This window comes from Bos indicus x Bos taurus, chromosome 17, assembly GCF_003369695.1.
Source record: "Bos indicus x Bos taurus breed Angus x Brahman F1 hybrid chromosome 17, Bos_hybrid_MaternalHap_v2.0, whole genome shotgun sequence".
In the NCBI taxonomy this organism is placed as follows: domain Eukaryota; kingdom Metazoa; phylum Chordata; class Mammalia; order Artiodactyla; family Bovidae; genus Bos; species Bos indicus x Bos taurus.
The window spans coordinates 15943403-15961971 of NC_040092.1; the positions used below are offsets into that span (position 1 = coordinate 15943403).

At 45.7% G+C, this 18569-nt stretch overlaps 1 protein-coding gene across 3 annotated transcripts in view; it reads left to right on the forward strand.

The window, feature by feature from the left end:
- SUDS3 (SDS3 homolog, SIN3A corepressor complex component) overlaps positions 1 to 18569 on the forward strand; it is a 38001-nt gene that overhangs the window by 9485 nt on the left and 9947 nt on the right. For all 3 annotated transcript variants that reach the window (XM_027566735.1, XM_027566733.1, XM_027566734.1), the window contains exons 5-10: positions 580 to 599; positions 2047 to 2203; positions 9288 to 9383; positions 10336 to 10397; positions 10546 to 10567; positions 11737 to 11842. In XM_027566735.1, the coding sequence (XP_027422536.1) occupies positions 580 to 599; positions 2047 to 2203; positions 9288 to 9383; positions 10336 to 10397; positions 10546 to 10567; positions 11737 to 11842 (463 nt within the window). The remainder of the gene's footprint in view (positions 1 to 579; positions 600 to 2046; positions 2204 to 9287; positions 9384 to 10335; positions 10398 to 10545; positions 10568 to 11736; positions 11843 to 18569) is intronic.

Here is an 18569-nt window from a genome sequence, read left to right on the forward strand (position 1 = left end):
TGGTGGGTGACGGCCTCAGAAAAGTCCTTGCTGAGGAGGCTGCAGTAGATCTAAAATTTGCAGTTGTGGTCAGAGCCTGGAGGGTGTTGTGGGTGGAGGCCTGGGTGTGACCAGAGGCTGGGTGGCCTGTGACCATAGCCCCACGAGGCCTGGGGCCTCTGCCCTCTGTCTGCTGGGGGAATGTTCTTCCTCACCACAGAGAGCCCTGTGCACGAGGCTTTAAAAACATCCACATTGCCTCTGCTTCTGGACTAACTGAGTTGTTTCTTCTGTCCCTTAAGACTGTTGAGGGCGTGTGCTCAGTGAAAGAAGGGCTAACTTTACTTTTATTTTGCCGGGGTAGCTTGGTTCCTGCTGCCCCCTTTTGCCCTTGGGCAGAGCTGCCAGAGCGGATTCTGTTCAGGGCCAGATTTTAACTAGTCCTGCCTCTTCATGTAGCCACACTTTATTGATGGAAACATTTGCTCTGTGTAACGGTGCTCTCAGAAGGCAATTACTGCTTCTAAATGAATCCTAACGTCACTGTCTAGAAAGGTGGCACAGCTTCACGAATCTAATTGCATGTTTTCTCTCTTTCAGAGCTCTTCCTCCAGCTGGAAGTAAGTACCACGGGTCTTCTGGGCTTGCAGGATCTTTGTCAGGGTGGGATCTTGCTTTCCCAACCCAGTGGGCCTTTCCTTCATCACCACATAGACATAGGGAATCCCCGCTGGAAGCCTCGATTAGGGTTCTGTTTGACTAAAGGACGTTTGGTCTCAGCTCAGAAATTCTGTTTGTTGGTCGGGCAGCCTGTGCTTATCCCAGGGGTTTGACAGATGGATACTCACCCCTCACTGCTTTCTTGTTGACTCTCATCTCACATTATAGCCGTTTGGGGGTACATGGTAAAAAACTCACTTGCCAATGCAGAAGACATATAAGAGATGCAGATTTGATCCCTGGGTCAGGAAGATCCCCTGGAGGAGGGCATGGCAACCCACTCTAGTATTCTTGCCTGGAGAATCCCATGGACAGAGAAGCCTGGTGGGCTGTGGTCCATGGGGTAGTAAAGAGTCGGACATGGCTGAAGCAAATTAGCACACATGCACGCACTGAATTATAATGGCCTCGTAGTTGGTTATATTGGTCCTCAAAGCAGCCAGGTCTCTGAATCAGCTCAGGTTCATCCCTTGAAACTCTGGATGGGAGGGAAAGACTGATTAAGATCTTTGACTCAGCAGATGTCTGAGTGCTGGTTCCGTGTGAGGTGCAGAGCTACAGGCAGTGATGAGGGCCAAATCTTGGGTGATGTGCTTGCTCCTAAGGGGCCAGTGTGTGTGTGGCGAAGCAGGAGGGTGGGTGGGTGGTCATGGTTTCTCAGAGCTACGTTATTGGAGACTGAAGTCAGCACACACAGTCACAGCCCAGAGGGTCACATGACCCACAGCCATACCCACCAGGAGTCCCCTTGTTCTTCACCTCAGGCAGTGATGAGATTTGGAAAATGGATGCTTATGCATTTTTTTTTACTTAGTATAATTTCACTGTTTGAGTGTCTCTCGGGGTTCAGTCACCTAATAAGTGATCTTGTCCTCTTGTTGGTCTTTATCTTACTGTTAGATCTAACCTCACTGTAAGCATCAAAAGATAGGGTAACTCAGGCTGTCTTGGTATCTTATAACTCATCTTGAATATAGGTATTTTATTTGGAATATACTATTTTCCTTCGAAGTTGTGTCTTCAGAAGGGTTTATTTATTGTTTTTGAGAATCTTATATTTTGTTTTCACATACAAGCCACAAAGTATAAGATGTGGAAGAGAGGAAATACCTGATTACAAGTGAGGGATTCACATAAAAATGAGAAGTTGTGTAGTTCAGTTTCATGCATGCATTGGAAACCTTGCTCCCAGACACCTTGTTAGTGCTCGCTGGTGTGTGACTGCTGCTGTCTCTCTTATTTCTAGAAAAGGTATTTTCTTGGTGCTTGCACACAGAACAAGGCTTTGTGTTCAGACCCTGGCTCCCAGGGTTATATAGCTACAATCTGTGTTTCTCTTTTGCTCAGACTGAACAAGTGGAAAGAAATTACATCAAAGAAAAGAAGGCGGCAGTGAAAGAATTTGAAGACAAGAAGGTTGAGTTGAAAGAGAACTTAATTGCTGAGCTAGAGGAAAAGAAGAAAATGATTGAAAATGAAAAGCTAACGATGGAACTGACTGGAGGTACGAAAGCACCACAGAACAGGATCCAGGGAAATTTGAGGGGATCTTTGAGGGAGGGAGGCACTCCAGTGCTGACTCCTGTCAGTTCCTTATCATCAGAGCAGTGAGCTGAAAGAGGGGTGGAGGGGCAGTCTTTGACATGACAGGTCAGAGTTAGAGCTCTGTTGTATTGGCTGTGTGACTTTAGTCAAGTCACTTAACCTCTCTGAGCCTGTTTTCCCCTCTGTAAAATGAGCCTGATCATACCTTATCCCACAAAACTGATTAGAAATATGAGTGCCTAGTACAAGGCCCTGTACATAACGTGTTGGGTAAGTTAAATGGTAGACCTTTAACAGTGACTGCAGCATCAGGCTTCTGCTTTATTTAACAAAATTTGTGGGTCAGCTGTCATTCCAGTCTTGCTTATCTTCACGAATTACTTGGCCAAGTTCCTCTGTGCTGGTGGAAACCCCTCTCTTTGGTTTTTTTTTTGGGTGGGCGGGGGGTGGGGGCGGGGGGTGGGGGCGGGGGTGGGTCTACCTTCGTTATGGAAAAAGCATTGTCTTAACTTTGACCTGACTGTGAGAACGGAGGCTTTGGCTATATCATCTGTGCTGTCAGATCCCTTCGCCCCCAGTGTTACTGTGAACATTTCAGCAGGGGTAGCTAAACTGAGCTGTTCTCCTGTGAAGCTAGTAAAGTTACGTTAAACTTGGAGCCAGTTGCTCCCTGGCCTTCTAGGATTCAGTCATCTGCATATGGGAACTCGGCAGGTTTGAGGGAGAAGCAATATGGGCTGCTTTTTCTGTTGCCATATGCGGACCAGTGACTCTGAGAAGGATACAGGATGGGAATTGGCTTGAACTAGCTGTTTTGGAACTTGGCAAAATTTCCATCAGCAAATACTGAAGGCACGTCAGTGGTGAGTTTGTCACTTGGATATGTAAATGGCATGCCTTCTGCACACCCCCAGATTTACTCTTATAATCATCTTCAGAAGGTCCTGGGGCTCTGGCATGTCTCATTTTTGTCGAGTGCTCTAGAAAGACCTTGTTTTATGGAAGTCCTCGGGGCTGACTTTGAAGCTAAAAGTAACAGTTTAGAGCTCTGTTTCCCCTTTGGTATTTCTGGTGCTGTTAGCCAACACGGCCCTCCCCCTGACATGGACTTCTAGCGCCAGTCCCCACGACACACCAATGATATTGTGGTTGTGTCTAAAGTAGGGGTCTGGCTCTTGAAAAATCTCTGTTCTGATACCTTCCTCATTGAAAGACTTGGCAAAAGGAATGAATTCCTTGAAGACCACTGACTGCAACTCAGAAATATGTCTTGGTGAGAATGGATGCTATATACAACAGCATCTTCAGAACGGCACTGTCTTGTTCTTGTTGAGGCGCTTTTTTGATTAAACTGAGAGCACATTGGTGCCTTGTCCAGTCTCAGTCTGTGTGGCTGTGTTCTGACCTGCACACCCTCTTCTCCAACGTGGCTCTGGCGGCATTGACGCCTCATCGATCCCTGCTAGAGCCACCAGATGCTCAGATCCTTCATTAGGCTGGTGGGAAACATTGTCAGTTTACAGCCGCTCCCTTTCCATCTGTGGGGAAGGCTGTCAGCCCCTCACCTGTGATTTGGCATCCTAAATATTGACAAGCAATAGTCATTGTTGAGCCAGGCTGTTTTACAGCCGGAATTTTAACAGGGACAGGAGGCATCCTCGGTGACTTAAGAGGCCGAGCCTGCCAGGGTAGAAAAGACAAATAAATGCAGGGAAATCATTTGTGACACAGTAAAATCGACTACAGGAGTGCTTACAGCCTGCCATGGGCATTAAAGGTGCTGATGTCCTTCCGCGAGCCGTGTGGTACCCTTGGCATGGAAAGCACGGCCGAGGTAATGATGGACCGTCTGAAGAGAAGGCAGCGGAGCTAGAAGGGTGACGAACGCTTCCACAGATGGTGCTGCGATGGTGTCGGCTCAAAGGCCCGCTGCCTCCCTCTTGCTGAGTGACTGATTTCACCTCTGGATTGATGCCCAGCATCAGTGCTGCTTAGCTCTGCCCAGAAAAGATGCTTCTTAAAATTTCCTTTTCTGGTTCAACATGAAGATCTCTTGAAAAACAAAATGGAGTGTGGCTCCGATGAGAAACTCAAACCAAATAACCCGTTGGAAAACGGGTGTTCCTGGTGAAGTGCTCTATCTGAGCAGGACTTCAGCCTTTACAGCCCTCCGTGGGAAATGGTGGGACATTTTCTAGGGTGTGAACCACTGGTGGAGACCTTGGGACAGCTGGGTTGTTCAGGCAGGAAGGTGTACTGTCGTAAAGAAACTGGGATGTGAGCAGCGATTCCCTCACCTTGAGTATGGATGTGAGTCACCTGTGGTCTTGATAAAATGCAGATTCTGATTCAGGGGTTCTGGGGTGGAGCCAGTGATCTGCATTTCTGACCACCTCTTCAGGGCCTATGATGCTATTGGTCAGACCACACTTGGAGGAGTGAGATTATAGATTGAATCATCTAAGTGTGAGTTTTCTCTGCAATTGAGACCAAAGTTATAAGTAACTGCGATAATTAATGAGACCTTCATGAGCTTGAAAACATGTGGGTGCTTTATCTTTCTTCGTTTGTGTGTCCCCTTCCTACCTTAGGCCAGCCATCTTTTCTCCTGCCTGCTGACAGCCCACTAACCACCACTTCTTTAAGTGTGTGCCTCACCTGGGGCGTCTTCCAACCAACCTGCAGGCCCCTGTGGAAGCTGTTCATGACCTCAGTAAAGCCTGTGAGGTTCCTTAGAAGATACTGGATTCATGGCAAGAGCCATGAGTGATGATGACATCAAATAGGAGCTCTGAGTACTTACCTCGAGCTAGGTGTTATATGAAAACATGAGAGCTGCCGCTGAAGGCTGACAGGAGTGGATGAACCCCAGTCTGCCTTGAACTTGCTTCTGTGGTGGGGGTTCTGTTGTTTGGCAGGGAGCTGATAGAACCCGCTGTGGAGGTCTGATGTGGAGATGGTGCGATGTGCCCCTGGGGGGCTGGCACACAGAGCAGGCACTGAGGGCCAGTGAAACTGGAACCTCATTCAGCCCCTGCAACTCCTTCACCTTGACTTAGCAGGGCAGGCACGTGGGAATGGAGCCCTCTGCTCCAAGCATCCCAGTGAGATGATTCTCCGACTCAGGCATGTTCTGTTAACCACCACGTGATGCTGACTCCAGAAACCCTCTGAACTCCTGTGGCACTGGGTGTGCCACAGAATGGCTGCCTGGAAGGCCTGTGTCCTCAAGGAGCCCGTGTTCTCATAGTTACAAGACTGACGTGGTTCCGTGCCTTCCTCAGTGTGAGGTGGTTCCGACAGAGGAGTGTCCTAAATAAATGCAGGTAAAGATGTGTCAGGGTGGTTTCTAGTGGCAAGGAAACTTTACAAGACACGTGTGGTTGTAGTGATGCAGGAGGGGGTTCACACAACACAAATCAGATGCCAGTGAGCCGGGACCCTTGGAAGTCAGAAGAGGCTCCAAACAAACGGCATGGGAGAGAGGATGGAAGAGGGAACCTGGATTTGGGGTGGGGCGGGCTCGTCCCCTAGACTTTCTTTTCTGATGCTGCCATTGTGGAGTCCAAGCGTTGTGGGGGCTTGATCGGTTCACCCTTGAAATGCAACCTCTGCATTGTGGGCTGCTGGCCTAATGGAGATCAGTCCCTTCATTCCTACCAGTTTGACTACGGAAGACATGACCTTGATTTTCATCCCTCTCGCCCGTCTCTTACAGGCACCCATTTGTAGTCACAATGCAGCCTTGGTTTGTGACGTTGCCAGTAGAAAGGGGTGCCTGGGGTTTGCCTTGGGCCTTCAGTCCAGCCTTTGGTTTGGGGGTAACTGCCCATCTGCCACAGTGTTGACCCTGCTGTGGCTTTTCAGTCGGAGATGACGCTGTTTCCTGCTCGAGTGACTTCTCCAGGGTGGCCACACTCTTGAAGTCTGAGTTTCAGTCCCAGAAGTTTGTCTTTTGTCAGAGCACTTGGGACCCCTGGTTAAACCCAGGAGACTGATGTAAACCCAGCCTGTTGATTCTGGTGAGAAATACAATTTCCAGATCAGCTCAGACCCAGGTGGTCAGCACCTCTCATCTTTCTATGAAAAATCGTCTGTGGAAGCCAACCATGCAAACCTTGCTGGGACTGGAGCAAAGCGAGTTAAGTAAACAGTCTTACTGTGTCATTTGGGACTGTGACGCTTACACACGTTGCCCTTCCCCTTGAGTTACATCCTCCACCTGGACCCTGGGCCAGGACAACTTCCTGCTCACTCACTCTCCTAGACAGTGGTGGGGACATGCGAATTAATTTTAGAGATTTCCTTAGAGCACCTTCCTTATGGGTCTTTTGGGTAAATTGATTAGGCTAATGCCATGACTAGGCCAGTGAAATAGATTGATTTTTACCATTGCAGAATTCTATTATGTTTTCTTATCTGTGAGTGATTGGGTGCAGTTATTTTTTTCTGAGTTTTTTGGCTTTGAATGGACCAGCTTATTCCCAGATCATCTCACATCTCCCTCTCCCTGCTTGTTTCCATCATGTATCTCCTACCCCTGGAGGGCAGGGCACACTTGGCTGGAGTCTTGGTGCCTTATCTCTGGTGTTCTTTCATCTTCCAGATTAGGTCTAAATGTTGCAAAGCCTCACGGTTGACAGCAGTTGCCTTCAAGTTTGTAACTTCTGTTGCAGCTGTTTGTGCCATGACTTGTCAGAAAGATCTCTGTTATGGTTTTTTCCTGGCCGAGAGCTTGATGATAAAAACTGGCATTGACTGAACTCTAGTTACGCCAGGCATCATGTTGAGGGCTTTATACCTGTCATCATGTAATCTTCACAGCACCCTGTGAGGCAAGTGTTACCGGTATGTACATTTTATAGATGAGGAAAGTTGAGATGCAAGAGCATGTACTCAGCCTGCCTCACACGTCACACACTACCACGGGGATTCCCACCCACCCAACCAGTAAGAAACTGAGGAGGGTGGCATCTCAGCACAGGATAGGGAGACAGCCTCTCACTCTCCCCTGTTATATCCTCTCAGGCCTTGTGCGTTGCTGTGGTAGACAGGCCACGTCGAATTCTGTCAGGCTATCCTGTCAGCTGTCCATGTAGGTAACAGTCACAAATGAACTGGCCCTCAGTATCAGGCTTGACTTCATCTAGTTCTGTGGGAAATCCTGTGTAGCCAGCCCCTGCTGTGTGCCGGAAGTGTGCTCGGCCTTGGGGTGGAGTTGGTGTGTCTGCTGGGGGAGCGACCAGGAGCTTGGTGGAAGGGCTCGTACAGATGCTCTGGTTGCTGGGAAGAAGGCGGGACTTCTCAGAAGCCATAACAGCAGGGGGAGTGTTGAGCTGGCGCTCAGAGGTTGTCATGTGTAGGAGTTTCCTGGCAGAAAAGAGGAGGCTGGGCAAGGGACAGCACGCAGAGGCTGAAGACATAAACAGTAAGGTGCCTGTGGGTGACAGAAGAGTTGAAAAGCTTGCAAGAGACTCTGTGTGCAGGGAGGAGAAGGGACGGAGACCAGAAGGGAGAAGTGAAGTGAAGTTGCTCAGTCATGTCCGACTCTTTGTGACCCCGTGGACTGTAGCCTCCCAGGCTCCTCAGTTCATGGAATTTTTCAGGCAAGAGTACTAGAGTCGGTTGCCATTTCCTGCTCCAGGGAATCTTCCCCACCCAGGGATCGAACCCTGGTCTCTTGCACTGCAGGCAGATGTTTTACCGTCTGAGCCACCAGGGAAGCCGGCATGGCCTTTATTCTGTAGCCAAAGCAAGGCATTGATGTGTTTCCTGAGAAGAGTGATGTGATGAAAGATCTGATTTGTGTCTGAGGAAGAGCCCGTTGACAGAGGCGAGGGTATGACGAGAGGATGGAGTTGAGAGGTAGTGAAAAGGCAGCATGCATGAGTGCTAAGTTGCTTTAGTCGTGTCCGACTCTGCGACCCCACGGACTTTAGCCCGCCAGGCTCCTCTGTCCATGGGATTCTCCAGGTGAGAATAGTGGAGTGGATTGCCATACCCTCCTCCAGGGGATCTTCCCAACCTAGGGATCGAACCCACATCTCTAAAGTCTCCTGCATTGGCAGGTAGATTCTTTACCACTAGTGCCCCCTGGGAAGCCCAGTGAAAAGGCAGAACTGCCATTATCTGAGGGATCTGATGTGTAGGTGAAGAAAGTTACAGATGACAGTTGGCTCTGACTGGGGAGGGTGGGTGGTGGAGGAGATGGTCTTGGGGGTGAATCACAGGGAAAAAGTGGTTCACTCAGAACCTGAAGAAGAATGTGTGGCGGTGTAGGGTGCTATGCGACAGGGTGGGTGGAGCTGGAGCGAGAACTGACAAGACCTCAGAGTTCACCTGCATCTAAGGAGCAGGCCAGTAAAACGGAGCCCAAGGATGGAAACCAGGAGAGAAGGAGGGACCTCGAGGAGAGGTTGTGTATGAGGGGAGGTGGCCACGGTGACAGCCAGTCGAGAGAAGTCAAGGAGGAGGAAACTAGACTTTTACCAGGAGCCTTCAGGGTATCAGTCTGGATAGTTGAGTAGTTAAAAAAGGTTGTAAAATAAAATAATAAGAGTTCAGACTTGTAAATCTCATGTAAAAATGTTGAGACTGAGGCTAGAGGCCTCTCAAGAGTCTATTACACCACTGGGCTTTGGTTTACTCACTGTCTGTGGGAAGGGCGGGAATTAGCTGAGACAACCCAGATGTTCCTTCCAATCCTAAGTGCCTACTGCTCTGTGGCTTTTTGATTTGAAAGAGGAGGAAGAGGAAAAACGCCTGGTTTCCAGGGAGTCGGAGCGAAGCCGCAACAGCTGCAGTGGGAAGTTGCAGGGGGGCTGCCGTTTCTGAGCAGGGTGTGCGCTTGGGTCAGCCTTCCATGTCTCTTGAGCACAGGCCTCTCGGAAGTCATCCGGCATCTGACTCAGGTCACGCATGGATTGGACGTCCCCCATGAAACAACTCTGATGGGGTGGCTCTGGGGCTGATAGTCCTACTGTGGATTCTTGCAGACTTCAGGTGGCAGTTGGATAGCTTTACCCGTTCCATTCTTGCCACAGATTCCATGGAAGTGAAACCCATCATGACCAGAAAGTTGCGGAGGCGACCGAATGATCCTGTCCCCATCCCAGACAAGAGGAGGAAACCTGCTCCTGATATCCACTCGCATCAAGCCTTCATCACGCCTTTTCCTTTAGACCACAGAATCCTTTGCTTTTCCTTTTGATAGACTGAACATGGCCGTTGTGCTACAGGAATTGTCATATTAGGTTGGAAAGCACATATATTTGTCCATGAGATAGAGGGTGGCCATTTTATGATTGGAGTCCTCAGTCATTTCTGCTTTGAGTGGGAGGAAGTTGCAGAGAGCAGTCATTTGGAAAGGGACTCTGGGCTCCTCTTACACTCACTCGGAGATTCGGGACAGCTGAAAATTTCATGTGCCCTTGATTTTTCTACTTAGCAAATGAGAACAGTAACTGCCTCTTGTACTTCAGTCAGCTATATCCCCCAAACCGTGGATTGCAAACTGCTGTTCAATTGAAACAAAAAGAGTTTAGTTAGACGTCAAGAAACCTCTCTCATCATAAGAATGGGAAGGGGATACGTGGCGGGGGCAGGGGGGCGTTGTTTATCTTCTCGAGGAGATAATAAATAGCCATTTGTACAGAATGGTTTTCTTATTTATCTGCCAGGAAGACAGGGCATGACTTCAGGTCCCTTCATCTTCCCAGCCGAGAATTGAAGCTGCTAGGCAAGATTATGTATGTGTGTGGAAGTCTCAGATCTTCGGGACAAAAGCACTTCACAAGTGGCAGGTGAAGTTTTTTCCTGTGTCCTGGGCTCTCACTGTTACTCTAGTTACCTGTGGAGTCTCATTTCACCTTCTTAACCATCGACATTTGTTAGATGGGGGATTGTGGATTCTTGTACATACCTGACTCCACCACATTGAGTAGGAGGATCAGAAAGTTCCAAGAGGCAAACTGTAGGAACATAGTGGAACTTCCTCTCACTTGGTAGATTCTCAAAGGCTGACACCATTTTGTTGAATTCTGTTTGCTTGGAAATTGTCATTTTTAGACACGTTCCTTTAACTCTCAACACCCCAGCTGAACTATTTGTTAACAGATGAGCAGATCATGGAGGATCTGAGAACGTTAAATAAGGTACGGTGTGATTTTTTTTTTAATTTATTTGAAAGCTCGGGCTTTATTTTGTTCACATGTTGCTTGTGAAATCACTGTGATACCTTTGACACCTTAAGTTGCACCTGAAATGATTTTCTCTAAGATTTTTTTGTTGTTCTTCCTACAGCTGAAGTCACCCAAGAGACCAGGTAAGTGCACGATGTTACAGGCATTTGTGCAGCGTTTTTGTATTTTTGGAAAAGCACGTGAATGCCTGACAAGGAGTTGTCATGGTTTTCAAAAATAAAACATTCATCATTTACCTAAGAGCAGTCATCATGATAACCAAAGGGGACCTTTAAGCTCATCCTCCCTTGATTTTTATTTTTAACCTTGCTATGTTAAAGGTACCTTTGTCTTTTTCTTAGGATTTATTGTAAAAAAGATATATGATCTTTTCCTATCCTTTGTAGGCATTAGGCATAAGATGTCAGCACAGATCCATTTCTGAAAATGAAATCAGAGAGTGCTTCAGTGGTAGTAGCTTGGTAGAGTTCAGCACGAGGCGTCTTATCCGGTGGCTTTTCACAGGCTGGTTCTCCTAAGGGCCTTTCGGGCTACTCCCAGTCCCAACTTACAGAAGAGACAGGCCCAGTGTCTAGGGTGCTTCATTCAGAGCAGCACTCAAGGGTCTTTGCTAGGCTGCAAAATAGAACTCTGGACTGGCAAGGCTTTTTTTTGTTGTTGTTTTTAAACATGGCGATTGCTTACACATCCCTCTATGAGTCGAGTCTTGCTAAAGGAAACAAGATTCTTCCCACTCTAAATAATTCCCTCCTGAAAGCCACCATGGTCTGGAGAGAAGTCCTGAGTGTCTGAAGGCCTGGTGGGGCAGGTTTGTGAGTAAGTGTGTGAATTTAGATGATTTGAACCCATTTTAGTTATCAGCGCTATTAGCTTGATTCGATACATACCCCAATAACCTGCTCTATCTCTTAATAAATATTTCTAAGCATGATTTAATTTTTATAAATTTAAAGATATTTTTCTAGTTCTTGCCCATTGGAGCTTCTGATTGTCAGTGGTGTTTTAGTCCTACTCTCAGTCACCTTGGGCACATCCTTAGCCTGCCTGAGCCTCAGGTTTCAGTTTCTCTTCCGTGGGGAGGTTAATCTTTGCCTTGCCTGCTCACAGAGTTGCTTTGAAGATGTGATGTACAAGAATTTTGTTGAATTTCCATTTATTACAGTGGTAAGAACTTGAGATCATGAGGATCCTTACCCCCTTTTAAATAGCATTTCACTTAAAGCATGTTAGTGGATAGACTCGCATGCTTGTGACACGCGTAGTCATGGGAATATCTCTTTGGTTCCTCCAGCATCCCCATCCTCTCCCGAACACTTGCCCACCACCCCTGCAGAGTCTCCAGCGCAGAGATTTGAAGCTCGGATAGAAGACGGCAAACTGTACTACGATAAAAGATGGTAAGTTCTGTGTGAACATAGGTTATTCATTAGTATCTCAAAAGAACCGTTTGGAAAGAGGGCCAGGGCTGTCTCTAGTTATTATTTCAGAGCATGGCTGCTGCTTAACTAACGGTGGAGGGACATTAAGAAGTGTGTCAAGAGTCTTGGATTGATGCTGCTTGTTAGATCTCTGAAGGCAGTGTTCCCCAAAACATGTTCTTCTGATCATGCTGCTGCCACCATACTAGATCCTGCAGGCTTACATCTTTTGTGGTGCCCCTGTAGACTGGGGTCAGGGTTTATGTGCCCCTCTGCCTCCCCTTAACTGTGGCCTCTGTGTGCTGAAATTAATAGGGGTTCTGTGGAAGAAAAGATTCTGTGGTCAGGTGAGTGTGGGCAGTGGCTGTGTTAACTAAGATCAGTGGGTTTCATCATTGTAGCACTCTGGGTCTTCTGATACGCTAATGTACACTGTGAATTTATGAGATGTTACTCAGTACTGTTTATCTGACCAAGGTACCCTTTTACATGGTACCGTTTACACAGGCCGTCCTGGTGGCTCAGTGGTAAAGAATCTGCCTGCCAGTGCAGGAGATGTGGGTTCAATCCCTGGGTTGGGAAGATACCCTGGAGGAGGAAATGGTGACCCATTCTAGTATTCTTGCCTGGGAAGTCCTATGGACAGAGGAGCCTGGTGGGGTCGCAAAGAGTAGGACATGAGTGAGTGACTGAGCATGCGTGCGCCCTTTTACACACCACATCCTGCAGCACAAGTGTTCCAGGGAAAGTGCCTGGGAGAGGTGTAGCCTAAAACATTACGAGTTTAGATTGAAGATGGTTTGAAACCTTCAGGCCACCATTGAGGTCATTGGGAAGGAAATAGCAAAATATGAAAAACCTTATTCATGCATTTGCTCTTTTTGTAAATGTTTCCTACTGTTTGCTCTGTGACTGGGCATCTGCTAGGTGTCAAGTCACCTAGACCCTGCCATCTTTTCTTTAAATTCTCAATTCCTCCTTTTATTCATTGCCCACGTGTAGGCATACTGTTGCTCAGGGTAAGTCATGGTGGACACGTTTTCATGCTGCCTTTCTACTTGTTTGTATGGAGAATGTTTCTCTGGGTTATTGTAGGGTCTCTGTAATTGCCATTTATAATGGTTATATAATGTTTTGAGTTTCAGTATTTAAACCAAAATTCAAAAATTAGTTATGATTATTTTGAATGTTTTGAGGTTTCTTTAAAAAAAAAAAAAAGCCCAACATTAAATGTCTGAAGTTGGTAAAAATGCCCAGAGACCTAGTGGTGCCTGAAGTAAATCAGTTCACCCTTGAGGTTACAGTGAGTTAATAACCCAGTAGAGGATGAAGGCTGGATCTGTCTGTGAGCCTGATCTTGGTGACTTCTGCCCCTGTCATTTGATTCTTCGGTGTCCTTCTAAAAGGCCAGTTGTCTTGTTTTCTAGGGTTGCTTGTTAGAACACAGCACCACTAGATGGCAGGCCCCGACAACTCAACACATCAAGGGGCAAAATAAGATGAAAAATGTTTCTAATAATGAAAACCAAATAACCTTTAAAGATCAAGCCCACACATAAGAACCATCTTCAAAGATGATGAGATTTATCACTAACATCTTTACAAATCTGTGAGTCCTAAAGCCCTGTGATATTTCAGATGATGTTCATTTTGTCATTGTGTCGCTTTCTGTCTTCCTTCTCCTAAGGCTTAGTCCTCAGATTTACGAGATATGAAAAGGCAGTAAAATAAAATTCTGTTTTTCTAAAGAAAGAATCCACAGTGACGGGGGTTTCACAGTGTAGACCGTGGTCAGGTGGGATGTGTCCAATCAGCTAAGCATTTGGAAGGAATTTCACTGTCTTTCTCCCAGTGGCAGCAGAGATCTTTCAAGTGTCTGGAAGCATCTGATAATTTCAGTGACTTTCAGGTTGCTTACTCTGTTGTTAAGTATGATGACTGTTGTTTTCTGCATTCTTTGTGTTCCTCTTCTGTGGCCTTGCCAGTCAGAGTTCACATCACATCTGCTGAGAGAGGGCCCTTCCCTTTCCGCTGGATCTGGAAAGTGTGTTTGCCAGAATCCTGGCTGGTACACTCCCAGTGCAGGACTGGCCTCTCACATCTGACCAGGCTTCTGATGTTTGGCTCTGTGTCCTTGTCAGTTTGGAGGCTCTCATTCTTCCTTCTTTCTCAGTAGTCCTAGCCTGTGGCCGAGAGGTCATCTGAATTGCTTTCTGCTCTTGCTGGTGGCATGAAGTATTTTTATGAAACAGTATTTCTGGCAAAACACATTTCATTGAGTTTTATTTTTTTAAAACACATTTCATTGAGTTTTAAATGACCTCAGCACAATGAGTGTGATTTGGGCCGCCCATCTTGGCTTGAATGCTTATTTATCAGGCTACGTTTCACTTGGGAAGATGAGCGTCTGCCCTTGCCTCTGGGTACACTGCTTTTAAGATATTTTATGTCCTGCTGGAGGTTTTCCTCACATTTTGATTTGTACTAATGACCCTCCTTAGAAAGCACTGTGAAAGTAGCTGAGATTTTAAGGTGACTCACTGATGCTGCCTGTGCCGGTGGACTGTATTTTCTCCCCTCACTTTAAATCTGGGGCTGCTAAAGTGAATCCAGTGAAATCAACCACTTGCACAGGTGGATTTAACCCTCCGGCCTGGCTGTTATTAATAACTGAAAGCAGTGACTCTTTTTTCATTTTTAATTGGAGGATAATTGCTTTATAGTGTTGTGTTGATTTCTGCTGTACAGCACCTTGAATCAGCTATAAGTGTACGTATATCCCCTCCCTCTTGAGCCTCCCACCCACCCCCACCTCCCCAGCAGTGCCTCTTTACAGCTGGAATTGGGACTTCTTGCACTCCTGTGGTTGTAACATGGCATTCGTTTTTTGGGGGAAATAAAACATTAATATCAGGATTCCCAGGAGGATACAAAATTAAATTAATTCTACCCCTTCTCTGCCCCACTTTTTGACCCACCTTCTAAAGAAATTGCTTTCTTCAATAATAGTAGTTGTGGTTCTAGTTCATTGGATTTAATAGTAGAGGCAAAACTTTAAGGGCTTAATTGTAGAAATTCCCCCAGGTCAGAATTTCCATTAGTAATAGAGTCAATTTGATGTTTGGGGCTTCTTCTCTGAGGCTATTTAAAATATTTTTTCAGCGGAGATGAGTTGTAGCTTATCAAACAAGTTAATTGGTTTAAAAAAAAAAAGGATACATTTTTACTAATTTAACTCAATTTTTGTTGCTTTTTTTTTTAAACATTTTTTGAACATATTTTGAATTTTCTGCTATTTTTAAAATTAGTATTTAGAATTAGCAAGTAAATTTGTGTGGTAAGGTTGCTATATACTTTATGGTTTCTTCTTGGAAACTTACCCCTCCTATCACCCACTATGTATGAGCACTTTAATTTCTGAGGACTTGTTTTTTCCCAGAGAATTTGGGTAATTAGTAGATTTGATATCCAGGGATAATGGTTCCCCAAGACCACTTTGTGACGGGAGAGAACCCCCCAGAGGTCCCAGAGCCTCTGCTTCAGAAGGACTTGGGAGTCAGCTCGTTGGGCAAACAGTGCTGGCCAGCTCTTCTGTGGAGCACACAGTGGGCACAAGAGCATGTGAGCAGTGGTGGGCATTCAAGCCACCAAGGTTCAGTGACCCCAGAGCAGGCAGCTTTGAGAGGTGGCCGGTTATGTTAGTCCTAGACCGCTTCCCAGGCTTACCAGACCAGATTGCATTTACTCCTGATATCTACTTTAAAGCCAGGCTGGTGTGTTGGCATTTGAATGCTGAGTGTATCGGAAGGAAGATACAGTGCATCCCAGGACAGCTGTTCTGACTATCTCCCAGAATTGCCTTTAACAGATATTAAGACATAATTTGTAACATTAAGTTTTCTTCTTACCATTTTTTGGTTATTTTGGTATTTTCCAGCATTGTGGCTTATAAGAAAGTACAGTATACTTTTTAATACAAGTAATGGGGCTTCCCTGGTGGTTCAGACAGTGAAGAGTCTGCCTGCAATGCAAAAGACCCAGGTTTGATACCTGGGTCGGGAAGATCCCCTGGAGAAGGAAATGGCAATCCACTCTAGTATTCTTGCCTGGAGAATTCCGTGGACAGAGGAGCCTGGTGGCCTACAGTCCATGGGGTTGCAAAGAGTCAGATATGACTCAGTGACTAATGCTTTCACACTTTTGTACCTATTTATTCTGAAAAGAAGAAAACCACGCAATGAAAGAAATATCATTCTTTTCTGAGGTTTTTATTTTATATTTTGGTGAAATTTTTATATATTTAATAGACATTTTAATATATAAGCTTACCTGTTTTTTTTCTGTGTATATGATACACACATAACACATATTCTGTTGTGTTATGTGCCCAGGGACATAATGGATGTAGCCTTTTTCTTGACTTAGCAGTATATTGAGCACATTTCACACTAGTTATGTACTTCTATACCACACCCACCCATGACCTTTCTTTATTAAAGTACTTAGAAAGTAGTATCAGGGTGACTTGAGGCTAGTTGCATGTTGTTTTGTGTTTTTTATCTCTTTAATAACTCATAATCCCCATAGAGTAGCTGTGAATAGTCTCCCGTTCTGTTTTTATTCTAACCATTACTCACAACTTTACCATTTACATGGGATGGTTGGCTTAGATGTGGGAGGGAAACTCAAGTTTGAGTTTTGCCGTGAACCAGTTCACCCTTTGCTTATGTGCTGTGATATTAACATATTTAAAGTTCTGGAGGTCCCCTGACCCAGTTTACCAACTAATCCCTGGCCAAAGGCAACTTTAAAGCTGAGTCTCAACCAGTGTTGCTGTTCTAAATGACTCTATGATTCTATTTCTTTTCATAGTGTTCTCAGGAAATAAATTGACTTGTAAGCTTGAGTTTTCAGCTCTAAGTAGCATGTTAAAGAATGCTTCAGTTCAGTTCAGTCGCTCAGTCATGTCCGACTCTTTGCGACCCCATGAATCACAGCACGCCAGGCCTCCATGTCCGTCACCAGCTCCCAGAGTTCACTTAGACTCATGTCCATCGAGTCAGTGATGCCATCCAGCCATCTCATCCTCTGTCGTCCCCTTCTCCTCCTGCCCCCAATCCCTCCCAGCATCACAGTCTTTTCCAATAAGTCAACCCTTCGCATGAGGTGGACAAAGTACTGGAGTTTCAGCTTTAGCATCATTCCTTCCAAAGAAATCCCAGGGCTGATCTCCTTCAGAATGGACTGGTTGGATCTCCTTGCAGTCCAAGGGACTCTCAAGAGTCTTCTCCAACACCACAGTTCAAAAGCATCAATTCTTCGGCACTCAGCTTTCTTCACAGTCCAACTCTCACATCCATACATGACCCCTGGGAAAACCATAGCCTTGACTAGATGGACCTTTGTTGGCAAAGTAATGTCTCTGCTTTTCAATATGCCATCTAGCTTGGTCATAACTTTTCTTCCAAGGAGTAAGCATCTTTTAATTTCATGGCTGCAGTCACCATCTGCAGTGATTTTGGAGTCCCAAAAAATAAAGTCTGACACTGTTTCTACTGTTTCCCCATCTGTTTCCCATGAAGTGATGGGACTGGATGCCATGATCTTCATTTTCTTAATGTTGAGCTTTAAGCCAACTTTTTCACTCTCCACTTTCACTTTCATCAAGAGGCTTTTGAGTTCCTCTTCACTTTCTGCCATAAGGGTGGTGTCATCTGCATATCTGAGGTTATTGATATTTCTCCCGGCAGTCTTGATTCCAGCTTGTGCTTCTTCCAGCCCAGCGTTTCTCATGATGTACTCTGCATATAAGTTAAATAAACAGGGTGACAATATACAGCCTTGACGAACTCCTTTTCCTATTTGGAACCAGTCTGTTGTTCCATGTCCAGTTCTAACTGTTGCTTCCTGACCTGCATACAGATTTCTCAAGAGGCAGGTCATGTGGTCTGGTATTCCCATCTCTTTCAGAATTTTCCACAGTTTATTGTGATCCACACAGTCAAAGGCTTTGGCATAGTCAATAAAGCAGAAATAGATATTTTCCTGGAATTCTCTTGCTTTTTCCATAATCCAGTGGATGTTGGCAATTTGATCTCTGGTTCCTCTGCCTTTTCTAAAACCAGCTTGAACATCAGGAAGTTCACGGTTCACGTATTGCTGAAGCCTGGCTTGGAGAATTTTGAGCATTACTTTACTAGCATGTGAGATGAGTGCAATTGTGCGGTAGTTTGAGCATTCTTTGTCATTGCCTTTCTTTGGGATTGGAATGGAAACTGACCTTTTCCAGTCCTGTGCCCACTGCTGAGTTTTCCAAATTTGCTGGCATATTGAGTGCAGCACTTTCACAGCATCATCTTTCAGGATTTGAAATAGCTCAACTGGAATTCGATCACCTCCACTAGCTTTGTTCCTAATGATGCTTTCTAAGGCCCACTTGACTTCACATTCCAGGATGTCTGGCTCTAGGTGAGTGATCACACCATCGTGATTATCTGGGTCGTGAAGATCTTTTTTGTGCAGTTCTTCTGTGTATTCTCACCACCTCTTCTTAATATCTTCTGCTTCTGTTAGGTCCATACCATTTCTGTCCTTTATCGAGCCCATCTTTGCATGAAATGTTCCCTTGGTATCTCTAATTTTCTTGAAGAGATCTCTAGTCTTTCCCATTCTGTTGTTTTCCTCTATTTCTTTGCATTGATCGCTG